Raw genomic sequence first — 18,936 nt, 5'->3', positions numbered from 1 at the left:
AGGGTTGCTAATTCTTAGAAACTTAATTGTCACATGGAAGGGGAAGAAAGAAGAGGCAGCTTTTTAGTTGCCCTCTTCCTTGATCCTCCCTGGTTTAGCTTCTAGAGACTATGGTATGTGCCTATGGGGAAAAGTGAAGGGCCGATTCCAGTGCCTTCCCCACTGGACACTGGGGTTTCATAGATTAATCTGACAATTCCAGTCCTCAAGGATTTCACTATCTCATTGGCAGGGCTGACTTGATACACAAATTTACTGAACTTTGTGCATGCCAGGCACTGGGGATAGAATGGGGATCCACAGTGCAGGCAGGGCCTTGCTCACGTGGGGCTGCCATGCTGGCCTATGAGACTGTGAGGAAGGAAACCTTGGAGAGAGGATGGAAAGAAGAGCAGAAGTGAAATGGAGAGTGAGTATAGGGCTGCTTTGGACTGTTTGTCAAAAAAGGCCCTGCCTGAAAGGTGCTATTTGGCCAGTGACCTGAATGAGAAATCGATGTGGAAACAGGGCATTATTCCAGGCAGGGAACTGGCAGAAGAAATGGCTCTCAGGCAGCAATGAACTTGGCTTTTAACATAAGAAGCTTTTTAGTAATAAATAGGTTTGGCCGGGCAGGGTGGCAAGCCTGTAATCCCAGCACTTTGGGAGGCCGAGGCGGGTGGATCACGAGACCATCCTGGTCAACATGGTGAAACCCCGTCTCTACTAAAAATACAAAAAAGTAGCTGGGCATGGTGGCGCATGCCTGTAATCCCAGCTACTTAGGAGGCTGAGGCAGGAGAATTGCCTGAACCCAGGAGGCGGAGGTTGCGGTGAGCCGAGATCACGCCATTGCACTCCAGCCTGGGTAACGAGCGAAACTCCGTCTCAAAAATAAATAAATAGGTTAAAAACTCCTGGGCTTTCTGTATTCTCCAAGCTTGCAAGTTGTAAGCATTTTACATGTAATTCATTTCGTCCTTACAAAACTTTGAGGTAGATAGTGTTACTGCCATTTTCAGGTGAGGAACTGAGGCATAGAGAGGCCAGTTAACTTGCTCAAAATTACACAGCTAGTATGTATTGGAGCTGGGATTCAAACCTAGAGACCAGTGCCCTTCAGTTTCTCCGTTGTTAGGTGCAGTGCACTAGGTTCATTCACTCAAATACTTATTGATGCTTCCTACATACGATCACTGTTATAGGCGCAGGGGACAAAATGGATGAATTGCTGCCTTTTTGGCATTCACAGGGATAGGGAGACAATCACCAAGAGTAAAGTAAAGATGAGGGAAAAAGCGGGAGAGAAGGATAAGGCATGGGACTGGAGTCGGGTGAATTGAAAGTAGAATGACCCGCGAATGCTTCACAGGAAAGGTTTTTTGTTTGTTTTTTTTTTTGAGGCAGTCTCACTCTATTACCCAGGCTGGAGTGCAGCCGCGCGATCTCGGCTCACTGCAACCTCCACCTCCCAGGTTCAAGCGATTCTCCTGCCTCAGCCTCCCGAGTAGCTGGGATGCCACCATGCCCGGCTAATTTTTGTATTTTTAGTAGAGACGAGTTTTCACCTAACCTCAGGTGATTCGCCCGCCTCGCCCTCCCAAAGTGCTGTGATTACAGGCGTGAGCCACTACGACCGGCCCTGAAAAGGTGAAATTTGAAAAAAATACGAAAGGTGATTGATCTCTGGGATTCTAGAACCTCAAGCCAAGAGCCACTCTCAGGACCTCTGCCTAGTGCTCTGGCGCCCCCTTCAGATCCGCGCGGCCGCAGCAACCAGAGACGGAACAGGAAGGCCGGAAGCTCCTCGTCCTCCCCCTCCCTCGCCCGCCCCTTCCGGCTCGCTTCCGCCTACTCCACCCGGGCTGCCAGACCGGAAGCGCACCGCTGGAGCTAGATCCTGCTCCTCTGGGTTGAAACTCGGGCGCCGCCAAGATGCCGGTGAGGGTTCGATCCATGATGTGGGGAGACATCGGGGATTACTAAGAGCAGGGAAAAACCTTTGTGTGCTGAGAGAAGCGGGCGGCGGAAGGCAGGGAGGAAGCTGAGGCCCGAGAAGGAGAGAGGCGAGGGGTGGGGGCCGGTCGCTGAAGGATTGGGGAAGCCCGAAGGTGTCAGTCGTGGGAGGCGGAGGCGCGGCAGGAATGGGCCAGGGGTACAGCGTGTGTGAGGAGGCCCTCTTCTCTTGCCCCTTCTACTCCCTCCGACTGCGGCGGGGTTCCCAAAGCCTCACTAGAGCGCGAAGCCAAGGGATGTGCTTTTTATTTTTCATTTTTCAAGCCCAGAGTCTGGCTTCTCCTTTTTCTGTCAGGCCCACTTCCTCCTCCCCACCGGGGGCAGGTTCTCTCTGCTGTTTGTCATTTGCCAGAACCCACTTCCCGGCAGCGGCGGCCACCCCGGAGCCAGCTGGGTTTAGGGCCCTCACAGACTCGGTCGGCGCCTGACTTCCAAAGGTTTCCTTTTTCGTGTGCATCAGAGTGGGAGTAAAAGTTTATGACTGTCTGGTTGTACTTAATTTCTGGCGGCCCGTCTGTGGGGTAGATTTATCACCATCATGGTCTCCATTTTGCAGATTCAGGAAAAGATGGTTCAGTTATGTGATTGTGTGTCACACTTTTTTGAGACAAGATCTCCTTCTGTAGCCCAGGCTGGAGTACAGTGATGCGATATCAGCTCACTGCAGGCTCCGCCTCTCGGGTTCAAGCATTCCTTGTGCCTCAGCCTCCCGGGTAGCCGGGTTTACGGGTGCGTGCCACCAGCCTCAGCTAATTTTTTGTATTTTAGTAGAGACGGAGTTTCACCATGTTGGCCAGGCTGGTCTCAAACTCCAGACCTCAGGCGATCTGCCTTCCTCAGCCTCCCAAAGTGCTCGGATTGCAGGCATGAGTCACCGCACCCAGCCTGTTATTTTTAACAAACGTTACCCAGCACCTACTGCCTTCCAGGCTCTATTTACAGCAGCACATAAGTTCAACAAATCCCTAATCTTAAAGAGTATACATTCATATTGGTAGACGAGACAATAAGTGTGTAAACTTGGCCGGGCGCGGTGGCTCAAGCCTGTAATCCCAGCACTTTGGGAGGCCTAGGCGGGTGGATCCACAAGGTCAAGAGATCGAGACCATCCTGGTCAAATGGTGAAACCCCGTCTCTACTAAAAATACAAAAAATTAGCTGGGCATGGTGGCACGTGCCTGTAATCCCAGCTACTCAGGAGGCTGAGGCGGGAGAATTGCCTGAACCCAGGAGGCGGAGTTTGCGGTGAGCTGAGATCACACCATTGCACTCCAGATTGGGTAACAAGAGCGAAACTCCGTCTCAAAAAAAAAAAGTGTAAACTTAAAGGAGATACAGTAGTTTCAGGTAGTGACAAATGCTATAAAAAAGCTAGATGGAAGCAGAATTAAAAACAATAACAACAAGAAAGAAGCTAGATGGGTGGCGGGGCGCAGTGGCTCACACCTGTAATCCCAGCACTTTGGGAGGCAGAGGAGGCAGGGGCGGATTACGAGGTCAAGAGATAGAGACCATCCTGGCCAACTTAGTGAAACCCGTCTCAACTAAAAATACAAAAATTAGTTAGGTGTGGTGGCGCATGCCTGTAATTCCAGCTACTTGGGAGGCTGAGGCAGGAGCATCGCTTGAACCCAGGAGGCAGAGGTTGCCGTGAGCTGAGATCATGCCACTGCTTGAACCCGGGGTGGAGGTGGCAATGAGCCGAGAATGTGCTACTGCACTCCAGCCTAGCGACAGAGGGAGACTCTGTCTCAAAAAAAGAAAAGAAAAGAAAAGAAAAAGCTAGATGGGTAACAAGACAGTTACTGGTGAGAGGGAAGGTGGAGGCTGCTTTAGATAAAGGATACCTGTAATGAAAAGGAGCAAGCCATAGTTATAAATACACATGTGTATGTGTATATACATATATATATATATATATATATATATATATATATATATATATACACTTTTTTTTTGAGACAGGGTTGCACTCTGTCCCTCAGGCTATGTTTTTAATAGAGATGGGGTCTCACCATGTTTCCCAGCCTGGTCTCAAACTCCTGGGCTCAAGCAGTGCTCCTGCCTTGACCTCCCAAGTGTTGGGATTACAGGCATGAGCACCGTGCTAAACCCCACAAATACATATTTTATGAATCGCATAATTATCATTTGACTCCTGAGCTCTCGGGTTCACACTTTGTAAATTATCCTGTTTAATCATCATAATGACTCTATAAAGTGGGTGCCATGATTCCTATTTTACAGAAGAGGAAACGGAACATCAGAGAGGTTAATTTGGACAAGGTTGCATACTAATATACTAATGGTAAAGCCACATTTTAAGCCAGGACTCTAGGCTGGGTGCAGTGGCTTATGCCTGTAATCCCAACACTTTGGGAGGCCGAGACGGGAGGATCACTTGAGCCTAGGAGTTTGAGACCAGCCTGGGCAACATGAGACCGTGCCTATACAAAAAATAAAAATAAATTAGCTGGATGTGGTAGTGCACCTCCTCCCAGCTCAAGAAGCTGAGGTGGGATGATCACCTGGAGCCTGGAGTTTGAGGCTGCAGTGAGCTGTGATCATGCCACTGTATTCCAGCCCTGGTCAGAGAAGGAGACTCTGTCTTGAAGAAAAAAAAAAGGACTCTAAAGCCCTATGTTGGTTCCGATTTTATGTAGAGCAGCACCCTGGATTCGCCCTGTTTTTTTGGGGGGTTTTTTTGTTTGTTTGTTTTGAGATGGAGTCTTGCTCTGTCGCCCAGGCTGGAATGCAGTGGCATGATCTTGGCTCACTGAAACCTCTGCCTCCCAGGTTCAAGCAATTGTCCTGCCTCAGCCTCCAGAGTAGGTGGATTACAGGTGCCTGCTACCACACCTGGCTAATTTTCGTATTTTTAGTAGAGATGGGGTTTCACTTTATTGGTCAGGCTGGTCTTGAACTCCTGACCTCATAATCCACCTGCCCCTGCTCCTAAAATGCTGGGATTACAGGCGTGAGCCACCGCCCCTGGCCTTTTGTTTTTTTTTTTGAGACTGAGTCTTCCTCTGTCGCCAGGCTGGAGTGCAGTGGCACGTTCCTGGCTCACGGCCACCTCCACTCCTCATCCAAGCAGTGGCGTGATCTCAGCTCACAGCAACCTCTGCCTCCTAGGTTCAAGCGATTCTCCTTCCTCAGCCTCCCAAGTAGCTGGGATTACAGGCACATGCCACCATACCCAGCTAATTTTTGTATTTTTAGTAGAGATGAGGTTTCATTTTTGTATTTTTAGTAGAGATGAGGTTTCATCATGTTGACCAGGATGATCTCAATCTCTTGACCCTGTGATCCACCCACCTAGGCCTCTCAAAGTACCAGAATTACAGGCAGGAGCCACCAGGCTGGGCCCGGCCCACCCTGTTATTGTTTTATGTCTGCCTTCTCTACTCTTCAAGGACCAAAACTGTACTACTTTGTATATTACTTACTATATCAGTGTCTTGCACATAGAAGGTGCTTAGCAATCGTTTGCTGAATGAACGAATATGTGAATGGGACCCATGTTGTCTTATAAAAAGCCAGACGACTTATAAAAAGCAGAACTAAGAATCAGCATACAAAGTGCTCTTAGAAATGTGATTTTTTTCTCCCTTCCTTTAACTCACACCTACCCACTGAAGGCAATATATATCTTCTCATTTTACAAATTTGGAAACAAGCTAAGAGGAGAAAAATGATGTCTTGGTCAAAACCATAAAGCCAGGAAGTGGCAGAGCTGAAAAGATAGTGCTTGGGTCTTCATTTAACTTGGGGGTGGGGACCCTGATTTGTATGATGTTTGCCTTTCTGTAGTGGAAATACTTTTACCAGATACCAATATGATGTCACTGAACATAGAATGGGAAGAGTTGCACAGCAGCACCCCATTATCTAGTATTTCCTTAATAATAAACTTAAGAACATAGACAAAAGTAAAATGTAGTTTTTAAAAATTAGGAAGTAGGCTGGGCACAGTGGCTTATGCCTGTAATCCCAGCACTTTGGGAGGCCGAGGTGGGTGGATCACCTGAGGTCGAGAGTTTGAGACCAGCCTGACCAACGTGGAGAAACCCTATCTCTGCTAAAAATATAAAATTAGGTGGGTGTGGTGGCGCTTGCCTGTAATCCCAGCTACTCAGGAGGCCGAGGTAGGAGAATTGTTTGAGCCCAGGAGGCGGATGTTGCAATGAGCCAAGATCGCGCCATTGCACTCCAGCTTGGACAAGAGTGAAACCCTGTCTCAGGAAAAAAAATTAGAAAATCAGGCAAGGTGGCTCATGCCTGTAATCCTAGCCCTTTGGGAGGCCAGGGCAGGAGGATCACTTGACCTTAGGAGTTTGAGACCATCTTAGCCAACATAGAGTCTTTCTCAAAAAAAAAAAAAAAAAAAAAGATGAGTACTTAAGTGTCATTGTTATTAACATCATTTACTTAATTGTTTACATAATTTGATATTTGAGAACAGCTGTGTTTAACAACCAGCTTGCAAAATGCCTCAAAATTTAACAATTGGTTTTCTTGAGCGAGAAAGAACCAGCCCTAGCACCTTGATGCTGTCATCCCTTCTTCCTCCCCTACTCTTTTTTTTCCTTTAAGGGAAGGTGGTTTGCCCCAGTGACATTTGCTGTCTTTCTGCTTCTGTGTTGTTCCTGCGCTTGTCGCTATAGGCTTACCACTCTTCTCTCATGGATCCTGACACCAAACTCATTGGAAACATGGCACTGTTACCTATCAGAAGTCAATTCAAAGGACCTGCCCCCAGAGAGAGTAAGTCTAAACTCATTATTTTCATATTTTGGTATGAAATGATCAAATCAGGGAATCCTCTGAAATGATCAAATCAGGGAAATTCTTAGCTCAGTCTTCTCTCTCAAATTGCTCTTGTACTTTGCTTGGTAAATATTGTGGTCTAGACCTTTCAAGATAGTGGTTATATGTTGCATTTAATAGGATTATTATTTAATTGTATTATTGCTTTGGACTTCTCCAGGAAACTCTTTTGAGTAGAGAAAATATGCTTAATTCTGGACACTGTACCTGTAATCACTATCAGTTCTTTCAAATTAATCTAATGCTATTATGTCTAGAATGCCATGTCCCCATCCTTTCTCTGTCATCATCAACAACAACAAATATTTTAACCTCTTCCCCATCTAAATCTACTTCCTTTATTCATTCTTCAGGGTCTTCATTTTTAGCAATACCTTAACCTTATATCTTTTTTTTTTTTGGAGACTGTCTCTGTCACCAGGCTGGAGTGCAGTGGCACAATCTCAGCTCAGTGCAACCTCCACCTCCTGGGTTAAAGCAATTCTCGTGCCTCAGCCTCCCAAGTAGCTAATGTGCCACCATGTCTAACTAATTTTTGTAATTTTAGTAGAGACCAGGTTCATCATGTTGGCCAGGATGGTCTCTATCTCCAGACCTTGTGATCCACCTGCCTCGGCCTCCCAAAGTGCTGGGATTACAGGCATGAGCCACCATGCTGGCCAAGACCATGATTATAATTACCAATTTGGTACTGATCACATTCCCATGTCTCTGCCAGATTGTTTGAATTGACTTTTTTTAAACTTAATTTTGTTTTCAACACCATTTGAAAACTCAGTAAACTTAATATGTATGGTGAGTCACTACAGTCTCTACTTGATTCTGAGAAAAAGGAACAAGGAAGAAGATAGCCTGGGAAAGAAAAAAAATAACATAAAATCACAGGGCTGGACATGGTGGCTCATGGCTATAATCCCAGCACTTTGGGAGGTTGAAGCCAGTGGATCATTTGAGATCAACAGTTTTAGACCAGCCTGGCCAACATGGTGAAACCCCATCTCTACTAAAAATCCAAAAATTAGCTGAGCATGGTGGTATGCACCTGTGATCCCAGCTACTCAGAAGGCTGAGACAGGACAATCATTTGAATCCAGTGGGTAGAGGTTACAGTGAGTTGAGATTGAGCCACTACACCCCAGCCTAGGTAACAAATGAGACTTCATCTCAAAAAAAGATAAGAGAGAAAAAAGAAAAGAAAATTGCAATGCAAACAAAAAATAAGAATCAATGTTGGGGCCAGGCATGGTGGCTCACACCTGTAATCCCAACATTTTGAGAGGTTGTGGTGGGTGGATCACCTGAGATCAGGAGTTCGAGACCAGCCTGACCAACATCCAGAAACCCCATTGCTACTAAAAATACAAAAATTAGCCAAATGTGGTGGTGCATGCCCGTAATCCCAGCTACTTGGGAAGCTGAGAGAGTAGAATCACTTGAAGCTGGCAGGCAGAGGTTGCAGTGAGCCGAAATCCTGCCATTGCACTCCAGCCTGGGCAACAAAAGAGAAACTGCGTCTCACAGAAAAAAAAAAACAAAACTCAATAGTGGGGCCAGGTGAAGTGGCTCACACCCGTAATCCATAATCCCAAAACTTTGGAAACCTGAGGCAGGAGGATCATTTGAGCCCATTAGTTCAAGACCAGCCTGGACAACATATAGTGAGACCTCATCTCCTAAAAAAAATAAATTAACAAGGAAAAAGTGTAGAGACCAATGACAGAACAAGGTAAACAAAAGAAAAAAGTAGAAAAAAATACTCATGTTAGCCCAGATTCCTTGAGAAGAATACTTTTGAGTTGGTTACAAATATATGGTATATCAGAAAATATGATTGACTAAAGATGGAATAAATCCGTCACCTTTGCAATATTTGAGCCCTCAAAGGAGAATGAGACCCTAATAAACCAGATCTTTTGGATTCTGTAGAAAAGGAATGACCTTGTTGCTCCTCAGCAGGGGACTGAACTGGGGGGCTGGGTACGGTAGCTCATGCCTGTAATCCCAGCACTGCTGAGGCAGGCGGATCACAAGGTCAAGAGATTGAGACCAACCTGGCCAACGTGGTGAAACCCGATCTCTACTAAAAATACAAAAATTAGCCAGGTGTGGTGGCACACGCCTGTAATCCCAGCTACTCCAGAGACTGAAGCCAAAGAATCCCTTGAACCAGGGAGGCAGAGGTTGCAGTGAGCCAAAATTGCACCACTGCACTCCTGCCTGGTGACAGAGCGTGACTATATCTCCAAAAAAAAAAGAACTGGAATGGAAGCCTGTGCTGTGAGCTAAATGACAACGTTAATCATACTTTTCATTTATATTCAACAAATATCTGTAGAATGCCTTTTATGTGCCAAGTACTCTTCTAATTTCAGAATCCTGTGGCCTCTGCCCTCTTGTCATTGCATTGAGAAGAACTAGCTGGTTTTTGTAAACAATATTGAATCCTCCAGGAAAGTTTCCTTTCACAGATAAGAAAATCAATTGTGGCCGGGTGCAGTGGCTCATGCCTGTAATCCCAGCACTTTGGAACGCAGAAGCGGGTAGATTGCCTGAAGTCAGAAGTTCGAGACCAGTCGGGCCAACATGTCAAAACAATGTCTCTACTAAATATACAAAAATTAGCTGGGTATGGTGGTGGGCGCCTATAGTCCTAGCTACACAGGAGTCTGAGGCACAGGGAGAATCACTTGAACACAGCAGGTGAAGGTTGCAGTGGGCCTAGATCACGCCATTGCACTCTAGCCTGGGTGACAGAGTGAGACTCCATCTTAAAAATAAAATAAAATAGAAAATAGATTATAAGGAACACAAGTCTACAGTTAGAGTTCTGTTGAAATTCTTCCACAGGGCAATGAGCTGGGATAAAGACAACTGAATTGCAGAGTATGAAAGCTTCAGAATTACTTTGCATTTCTGCTGTGTGAGAAGGTTAACAGTCATGACAAGAAATATAAATAACTGTCTCAACACTGCTGAAACCAGCCTCCAGATATCAAGACCGTGGGATTTTGACCTTTTTAAAATAAAAGGAAAACAAAAAATTGCCAAGGAAATTGTGTCATGAGATCTGTCTGTGTCAAGACAGTATTTCTGGCTTTTCGCCATCTAGAGCCACCTAGAACAGCTTGTACAAGTATATTTTAAAGAAAGATGTGTATCTGAACTCCAACATGTCCTAAATAATTGAGTTTTTTCTTGAAACTACAGTATGTAAATTCAAATAAAATTATATCGAATACTTTCTATTTTTTTATTTTTTGAGATGGAGTCTCACTCTTGTGCATGCTTAAGTTCAATGGCACAATCTCAGCTCACTGCGATCTCTGCCACCTGGGTTCAAGCAATTCTCCTGCCTCAGCTGCCTGAGCAGCTGGGATTACTGGCACATACCACCATGGCCCACTAGTTTTTGTATTTTTAGTAGAGATAGGGTTTCTTCATGTTGGCCAGGCTGGGCTCAAACTCTTGACCTCGGGCGATCCACCTGCCTCAGCTTTCCAAAGTGCTGAGATTACAGGCATAAGCCAATGCACCCGGCCAAATACTTTTTAAGAAGTGCTTAGTCTATCTATGTCTCCGTCTTTTTTTATAAATACATTGAGAGAGGTCTTGAATGATGTACACCAAATGCTAATGGGAGTTATTTTTGGATAAGTGGGAATTAAGATGACAATTTTTTAAAGACTTTTTTTGGCCTGGAGCTGTGGCTTATGCCTGTAATCCTAGCTACTCAGGAGGCAGAAAGATCACTTCAGGCCAGGAGTTTGAGGCCAACCTAGGCAACACAGAGAGACTGCATCTCTAAAAATGCTTTTTTTTTCTTTGAGACAGAGTTTTGCTCTTATCACCCAGGCTGGAGTAGAGTGGTGCAATTTTGGCTCACTGCAACCTCCACCATTCAGGTTCAAGTGATTCTCCTGCCTCAGTCTCTTGAGTAGTGGAATTACAGGTGCCTGCCACTATGCTCATCTAATTTTTTGTATTTTTAGTAGAGACAGGGTTTCACCATGTTGGCCAGGATGGTCTCAATCTCTTGACCTCGTGATCCACCCACCTCGGCCGCCCAAAGTGCTGGGATTACAGGCGTGAGCCACTGTGCCGGCCTTGAATTTCATTTTCTTATGAGCATGTATAAGTTTTACAAAAACAATAAAGCCGTAAAAGTAAACCATGTACTATTTTTCTATAAATATTTTCTGAAAACTTTATATTTCAGTAGGCCCATTTTATTTTATTCAATTCCGTAACTGTTGACAGTTGAGCTTGTGTGTGTTTTCTCTTTGTAGCTTTTATAGGTGTTATGTTTTTTATTTGACTAATGTACTCTGTGCTCCTTCCCTTGTGTCCTGCTTAGCAAAAGATACAGATATTGTGGATGAAGCCATCTATTACTTCAAGGCCAATGTCTTCTTCAAGAACTATGAAATTAAGGTAAATTACAGAGCTTCTAATATTTAACTTAGTTTTCTGCTGGGGATAATACCAACCTTCCTATCCAGATTGCTGTGAGGAGAAAATAAAATGAAATCAGCATGTAATTTTTAAGTTCCAGAACAGTGCCTAATGTTAGCCTCTGTATAAATATTAGTTTCTTTTTTTTTTCCTCCAAATTCTATACCAGGAGTTGGCAAACTCTAACCTGAGGGCCACATTTGGCCTGCTGCCCCTTTTTGTAAATATACCTTTATTGGAACACAGCCACAACCATTTATTTCTATATTATCTATAGTTACTTTCCCACCACAACAGCAGAATTGAGTAGTTGTGACAAAGACTATATGGCCCACAAAACCTAAAAATACTGCCTGCCTTTTACCGAGAAAATCTGCCAACTCTTTGCTAGAAATATCTTTATTTGGGCTGGGCGCGGTGGCTCACGCCTTTAATCCCAGCACTTTGGGAGGCCGAGGCGGGTGGATCATGAGGTCAAGAAATCGAGACCATCCTGGTCAACATGGTGAAACCCCGTCTCTACTAAAAATACAAAAAAATTAGTTGCGCATGGTGGCGCGTGCCTGTAATCCAAGCTACTCAGGAGGCTGAGGCAGGAGAATTGCCTGAACCCAGGAGGCAGAGATTTCGATGAGCGGAGATCGTGCCATTGCACTCCAGCCTGGGTAACAAGAGCGAAACTCCATTTCAAAAAAAGAAATATCTTTATTTATTCATTAGTTAAGCAACACCTACTGTAATGTGTCAGTCCTGTGTTTTATTTTGTTTTAAGACAAGGTCTTGCTCTGTCACCCAGGCTGAGGCTGGAGTGCAGTGGCACAGTTACAGCTCACTATACCCTCAACCTCCTGGGCTCAGGCAATCCTCCCACCTCAGCCTCCTAGCTAGCTGGAACTACAGGCATGCACCACCACGCTTGGCTAATTTTTTGTAGAGACAGGGTTTCACCATGTTGCCCAGGCTCATCTCAAACTCACCGGCTTAAGCAATCTGCTCACCTCACCCTCCCAAAGTGCTAGGATTATAGGCATGACCCACTGCAGCCAGCTAAGCCCTGTGTATTTGTTTAGGACTAATCCACAACCAAAATGTCCTATGTGCTATGTTATTTTTTATGTACTTCTGTGTCCTGGACCTGAGAGAGAAATGAAGACAGTTGAATGACCTTGAATCTTCTCCAAACCACTCTCTCTCCTCTTCTGCTCTTAGTTCCTGTGAAGAGAGTGGTCAAGGGGAAGTAGAAGTGGGTGGCCGAAAGAAGATGGGAAAATGGGCTGGGCGTGGTGGCTCAAGCCTGTAATCCCAGCACTTTGGGAGGCCGAGGCGGGTGGATCACCAGGTCAAGAGATCGAGACCATCCTGGTCAACATGGTGAAACCCCGTCTCTACTAAAAATACAAAAAATTCGCTGGGCATTGTGGCGCGTGCCTGTAATCCCAGCTACTCAGGAGGCTGAGGCTGAGGAGAATTGCCTGAACCCAGGAGGTGGAGGTTGCGGTGAGCTGACATCGCACCATTGCACTCCAGCCTGGGTAACAAGAGCAAAACTCCATCTCAAAAAAAAAAAAAAAAAAAGGAGTGGGGTGGAATGAAAAACAAAAAATTCTCTGCACTCTCACTATGAGCAAAGTGACAAGGAATATCAGCAATTTCCTTGATGGTATTCTAAAATACGGAATTTCAACCCCTCCTTGCCAAACTCTGAACTTCCGGAATCAAACAGGGTGTGAATTCTTTATTTGTAGACTCTTTGGTTTATAAATTGTAGTCTGAACATTCTGTGATGTTAACAGAATGTTTTCTTTATCTAATGTGTGGGCTAAGTTTATAGTAGATATAAATGTTATAATTCTCTGGGCAGATTGCTTGAGTCCAGGAGTTTGAGACCAGCCTGGGCAACCTGGTGAATCCCCATCTCTACAGAAAATACAAAAATTAGTGCATGGTGGCTCATGCCTGTAAACCCAGCACTTTGGGAGGCCGAGGCGGGTGGATCATTGAGACCATTTTGGCTAACATGGTGAAACCCCATCTCTTAAAAAAAAAAAAAAAAAAAAAAAAACACTGACAGATTTCATTCTTTTCCAGATATTATATTGTTTTAAAAACTGGGAAATGTGTTGTTTGGGTACAGATTTTTTGTTTGTTTTGAGATGGAGTCTTACTCTGTCGCCAGGCTAGAATGTGCAGTGGTACAATCTCAGCTCACTGCAACCTCTGACTCTGGGGTTCAAACTATTCTCCCGAGTAGCTGGGAATACAGGCTTGTGCCACCACGCCTAGCTAATTTTTGTATTTTTTACTAGAGACAGGGTTTCACCATGTTGGCCAGGATCATCTCAATCTCCTGACCTCATGATCCACCCACCTGGGTTTCCCAAAGTGCTGGGATTACAGGTGTGAGCCACTGTGTCTGGCCTTTTTTTTCTTTCTTTCTTTCTTTTTTTTTTTTTTTTCTTAATTTGAGACAGAGTCTTGCTCTGTTGCCCACACTGGAGTGCAGTGCTGCAACCTTGACTCATTGCAACCTCCACCTCCTGGATTCAAGCGATTCTCCTGCCTCAGCCTCCCTAGCAGCTGGGATTACAGGCTCCCACCACCATGTCCAGCTAATTTTTGTATTTTTAGTAGAGACAGGGTTTTTCCATGTTGGCCAGGCTGGTTTCGAACTCCTGACCTCAAGTGATCCACCCGAATTGGCCTCCCAAAGTGCTGGGATTACAGTCCTGAGCCACCACGCCCGGCCTACGGCCAGTTTTTTTTACTATAGATAATTGTTTTAAAAAAATTTTTTTTGAGACAGGGTTTCATTCTGTCACCCAAGCTGGAATGCAGTGACACCATCATAGCTCACTGCAGCTTTGACCTCCCAGCTTACGCTATCCTTCCACCTCAGCCTCCTAAGTAGCTGGGATTACAGTTGTGCGCCATCATGCCCAGCTAACTTTTGTATTTTTTGTAGAGATGGTATTTCACCATGTTGCCCAGGCCGGTCTCAAACTCCTGGACCCAAGCGATCCATCCATCTCAGCCTCCCAAAGTGCTGGGATTATAGGCGTAAGCCAGTGCACCTGGCCTAAATATGTGTAAAATTTGACCCAAAGTCCTTGCCACATTTGATTAATATTCATTTGTCTTCTCCACATTTTCCTTTTGGTTGAGTCAAGACATTGAGATTATGGAGTTCTTTGGGAGCAAGTCAAATGTGAAATACTTGCTTCCTCCTTTAGAATAATGACTGTTTCTGTTCTTGGCAGAGACCCTGAAGTGAAAGGGTTTTTAAAAATTAGCCAGTCGGCTGGGCGCGGTGGCTCACACCTATAATCTCAGCACTTTGGGAGGCCGGGGGGGCAGATCACAAGATCATCCTGGCCAACATGGTGAAACCCCTTCTCTACTAAAAATATAAAAATTAACTGGGCATGGTAGCACGCACATGGAGTTCTAGCTACTCGGGAGGCTGAGGCAGGAGAATAGCTTGAATCCGGGAGGCAGAAGTTGCAGTGAGCTGAGATCGTGCCATTGCACTCCGTCCTGGGCCACAGAGTGAGACTCCATCTAAAAAAAAGAAAAAAAAATTAGCCAACCATATGGAGCAGCTCAGACTTTCCAGGCAGCTGTGATGCTTCTCCTTCCTAGACAGTGAGGGGCTGCTGACACAGACCCTTGGGAGCCCTGGGGCAAGGGGAGCCAAGAAAAACAAGAGAGAACAGCTGCACAGCCAGGCATGGTGGTTCATGCCTGTAAATCCAGCATTTTGGGAGACTAAGGTGGGCAGATCACTTGAGGTCTGGAGTTCAAGACCAGCCTGGCCAAAATGGTGAAACGCTGTCTCTACTAAGAATACAAAAATTAGCCAGGCATGGTGGCACATGCCTGTAATCCCAGCTGCTCAGGCGGCTGAGACAGGAGAAACCCTTGAACCCAGGAGGTAAAGGTTGCAGTGAGCTGAGATTGTGCCACTGCACTCCAGCCTGGGCAAAAGAGTAAGACTCTGTCTCAAAAAACAAAAGAGCAGCCACACAGCTCAGGGTGGGGCTTGTGCCTCCCTCCCAGGGGCAGATGGAAAAGGAGACTGACTGGACTGTGCATTTGGAGAAAGGGAATTTTGATGTGATAGTGGATATCCTACCACCACATTTAGTAGATAATCAAAAGACAAAGATGGAATTCATTCATTGCACATGATTGTTATGTTTTGATAACTGTTAGTTTTCTTTTTCTCCCTGTAGAATGAAGCTGATAGGACCTTGATATATATAACTCTCTACATTTCTGAGTGTCTGAAGAAACTCCAAAAGGTAATTAAACTTGGATGATTATATATCAGGAAAACAAATTGTTGAGAGGCATTTACCCTCCCAGTCATCTGGAATTTGTTGAGACTTTAAAGACAAGTAAAAAATATTTCCTCTGACTTACAGCATGGATTTAAGAGAAAAATTTGAATTTAGTTCTCTGAACTTGTAGTGAAATTGACTGACACAAAGATAAAAATTTGAATATAGGTGGTTCATGCCTATAATCCCAGCACTTTGGGAGGCCAAGGCGGGCAGATCACAAAGTCAAGAGATTGAGACCATCCTGGCCAACATGGTGAAACCCCATCTCTACTAAAATACAAAAATTAGCTGGGCGTGGTGGCACATGCCTGTAGTCCCAGCTACTCCGGAGGCTGAGGCAGGAGAATTGCTTGAACCCGGGAGGTGGAGATTGCAGTGACCCAAGATCACGCCACTGCACTCCAGCCTGGTGCCTGGTGACAGAGCAAGACTGTCTCAAAACAAAAAAAAAGCCAAGCGAAGTGGCTCACACCTGTAATCCCAGCCCTTTTGGAGGCCGAGGTGGGAGGATCATGAGGTCAGGAGTTCAAGACCAGCCTGGCCAACACAGTGAAACCCCGTCTCTACTAAAAATATAAAAATTAGCTGGGCGTGGTGGTGGGCACTTGTAATCCCAGCTAGCTACTTGGAAGGCTAAGGCAGTAGAATCGCTTGAACCCGAGAGGTGAAGGTTACAGTGAGCCGAGATTGCGCCACTGCACTCTAGCCTGGGTGGCAGAGCCAGAAATATATTTGAACAGAAATCTTGACAGAGAAATTCCTTTAAGCCCTTGGCTCAAGGGTTCTTAACCTGGAGTCCAAGGGTAAAATTCTTCTTTTCCCTATAAAATTGTGTGTGTGTGTGTGTGTGTGTGTGTGTGTGTGTGTGTGTGTGTATATATATTTTTTTTTTTTTTTTTTTTTTTCAGTGCAATTCCAAAAGCCAAGGTGAGAAAGAAATGTATACACTGGGAATCACTAATTTTCCCATTCCTGGAGAGCCTGGTTTTCCACTTAATGCGATTTACGCCAAACCTGCAAACAAACAGGAAGATGGTAAGAACAGGTTTCCATCCTCTCTCAATGGCGCAGGAAGATTTTCTCTATTTGACTTCCTACCACCCCTCCTTTTCTTGCCTTGATTCATGTACAGATGGAGAGTGAAATCATAGGAAGTACATTATCTTATTAGTCACTTTCACAAGTGATTCTCAGCAACAAGGATGACATGCAGAAAATCTTTTGAACCAAAACAAATGTTGTTATAAAACCATTTGGAATGTCATTTCTATTTTGTATCCTGTTCAAATGTATAAAAATGTATTGCCACAGCAAGAATGCAGACCTGCAACCAGTACATTTGGGATGTGTTTGCAAATACAGTTTTTTAAAATTGTTCTGTTTTAGAAGTGATGAGAGCCTATTTACAACAGCTAAGGCAAGAGACTGGACTGAGACTTTGTGAGAAAGTTTTCGACCCTCAGAATGATAAACCCAGCAAGGTAAGACCGTCTTCTTTGCCTGCTTAATTGGTAAATTACCTTTTATCCTGTAGCCACCATTGAACACACTTTAAGGTCTTCCATTGCAAGAATACTTTTAGTTTCTGTATTGCAGTGTTGCTTAACTTTGAGTATATGTCTAGTATGTAATGTAAGTTCACTGAATCACACTAAATAATGAATTGCAGGCCGGGTGCAGTGGCTCACGCCTGTAATCCCAGCACTTCGGGAGGCCGAGGTGGGTGGATCACTTGAGGTCAGGAGTTCAAGATCAGCCTGGCCAACATGGTGAAACCCCATCTCTACTGAAAATACCAAAAATTGGCCAGGCGCAGTGGCTCACGCCTGTAATCCCAGCACTTTGGGAGGCCAACATGGGTGGATCCTGAGGTCAGGAGTTCGAGATCATCCTGGCCAACATGGTGAAACCCTGTCTCTACTGAAAAATACAATTAGCTAGGCATGGTGGGTGCACACCTATAGTCCCAGCTACTCGGGAGGCTGAGGCAGGAGACTTACTTGAACCCAGGAATCGGAGGTTGCGGTGAGCCAAGATCGCGCCCTTGCACTCCATCCAGCCTGGCATCTGGCAACAGAACAAAACTCTGTCTCAAAAAAAAAAGAAAATACCAAAAATTATTGGCACTTATTATAAGGCATGGTGGCGCTTACCTGTGCTCCCAGCTGCTCAAGAGGCTCAGGCAGGAGAATTGCTTGAACCCAGGAGGTGGAGGTTGCAGTGAACCAAAATCATGCCATTGTACTTCAGCCTGGGCAACAGAGTAAGACTGTATCTAAAAAAAAAAAAAAAATGCATATAATAACATTTTAGTTGTGTTCTTATTTTGTGCATTGTAAATCCATAGAACAGGTTTTTTTGTGTGAGATATTTTTGATGTATTAAATTACTTTGTCATAATTTTGAGTGACCTGTGAGTCTAGAAAAGAAAGTTTTACATGTGCCTTCAAAGAGTTTATAAGAGATTCCAGACTAATACAAAATTTCATTATTAAGTAAATGTGGACCCTATTGTGATTTGACCCCCACTATTCATTCTGTGTTGTCTCCTCTTGTTAGTGGTGGACTTGCTTTGTGAAGAGACAGTTCATGAACAAGAGTCTTTCAGGACCTGGACAGTGAAGGGAGCTCGGGCAGCCACCATCTCCAGATTCCTGGGCAGCATTTTCCAGCAAGATATACACAATCTTTTGCCTTTATTTCATAAAGTTTTATACAGAAGAGAGAAGAGCATGTCTTTACTTGAGAAACTCTTGATCAAGAATTCGGGTAGGAGAAAAGAAAGTGTGTTATCAAGGGTGATTTGAAATTTTCTGCAGTATTAAGCTGGCGCTTAATAAGAATACATAATAATAAAGAAATTTCTAACATTCCATGTCAGAAAAACTTTATTGCCTGCCTTTGACATTCACTTACAATTCGTTTTGAGATAAAATTCACATTCCATAATACCCTTTTAAAGTGTACAGCTGGCCAGGCACGGTGGCTCAAGCCTGTTATCCCAGCACTTTAGGAGGCCGAGGCGGGTGGATCACAAGGTCAAGAGATCAAAACAATTCTGGTCAACAAGGTGAAACCCCGTCTCTACTAAAAATACAAAAAAATTAGCTGGGCATGGTGGCACATGCCTGTGATCCCAGCTACTCAGGAGGCTTAGGTCAGAGAATTGCTTGAACCCAGGAGGCAGAGGTTATAGTAAGCCGAGATCGTGCCATTGCACTCCAGTCTGGGTAATAACAGTGAAACTCCATCTCAAAAAATAAAAATAAAGTGTACAGTTAACTTTTTTTAGTATATATATAAAGTTATGCAACCA

General features: G+C 44.6%; 1 protein-coding gene and 1 long non-coding RNA gene across 3 annotated transcripts in view; one reads left to right on the top strand and one right to left on the bottom strand.

Moving 5' to 3' along the window:
• The first annotated feature begins 1,828 nt into the window (after positions 1-1,828).
• ARPC3 (actin related protein 2/3 complex subunit 3) lies at positions 1,829-18,506 on the top strand. Of its 2 annotated transcripts, none has more exons than XM_054238850.2 (7): positions 1,829-1,920; positions 6,663-6,762; positions 11,180-11,256; positions 15,510-15,578; positions 16,529-16,655; positions 17,010-17,101; positions 18,180-18,506. In XM_054238850.2, the coding sequence occupies exons 1-7, from the start codon at positions 1,915-1,917 to the stop codon at positions 18,240-18,242; spliced, it is 534 nt and encodes a 177-aa protein (XP_054094825.1). In that variant the 5' UTR covers positions 1,829-1,914; the 3' UTR covers positions 18,243-18,506. The 2 variants fall into 2 exon arrangements, with proteins under 2 accessions (XP_054094825.1, XP_002753044.1); XM_002752998.6 differs by having other exon boundaries at positions 17,007-17,101.
• Positions 17,502-18,936, bottom strand: part of LOC128928614 (uncharacterized) — a 20,161-nt gene continuing 18,726 nt past the window's right edge. The window contains exons 2-3 of the long non-coding RNA XR_008473982.2: positions 17,774-17,895; positions 17,502-17,687 (exon numbers count right to left, since the gene is read on the bottom strand). This is a non-coding gene — a long non-coding RNA (uncharacterized LOC128928614). The remainder of the gene's footprint in view (positions 17,688-17,773; positions 17,896-18,936) is intronic.

The sequence above is a fragment of the Callithrix jacchus genome, chromosome 9 (genome assembly GCF_049354715.1).
Source record: "Callithrix jacchus isolate 240 chromosome 9, calJac240_pri, whole genome shotgun sequence".
NCBI classification, from domain to species: Eukaryota; Metazoa; Chordata; class Mammalia; order Primates; family Cebidae; genus Callithrix; species Callithrix jacchus.
This window is presented reverse-complemented; position numbering and strand designations above follow the sequence as displayed.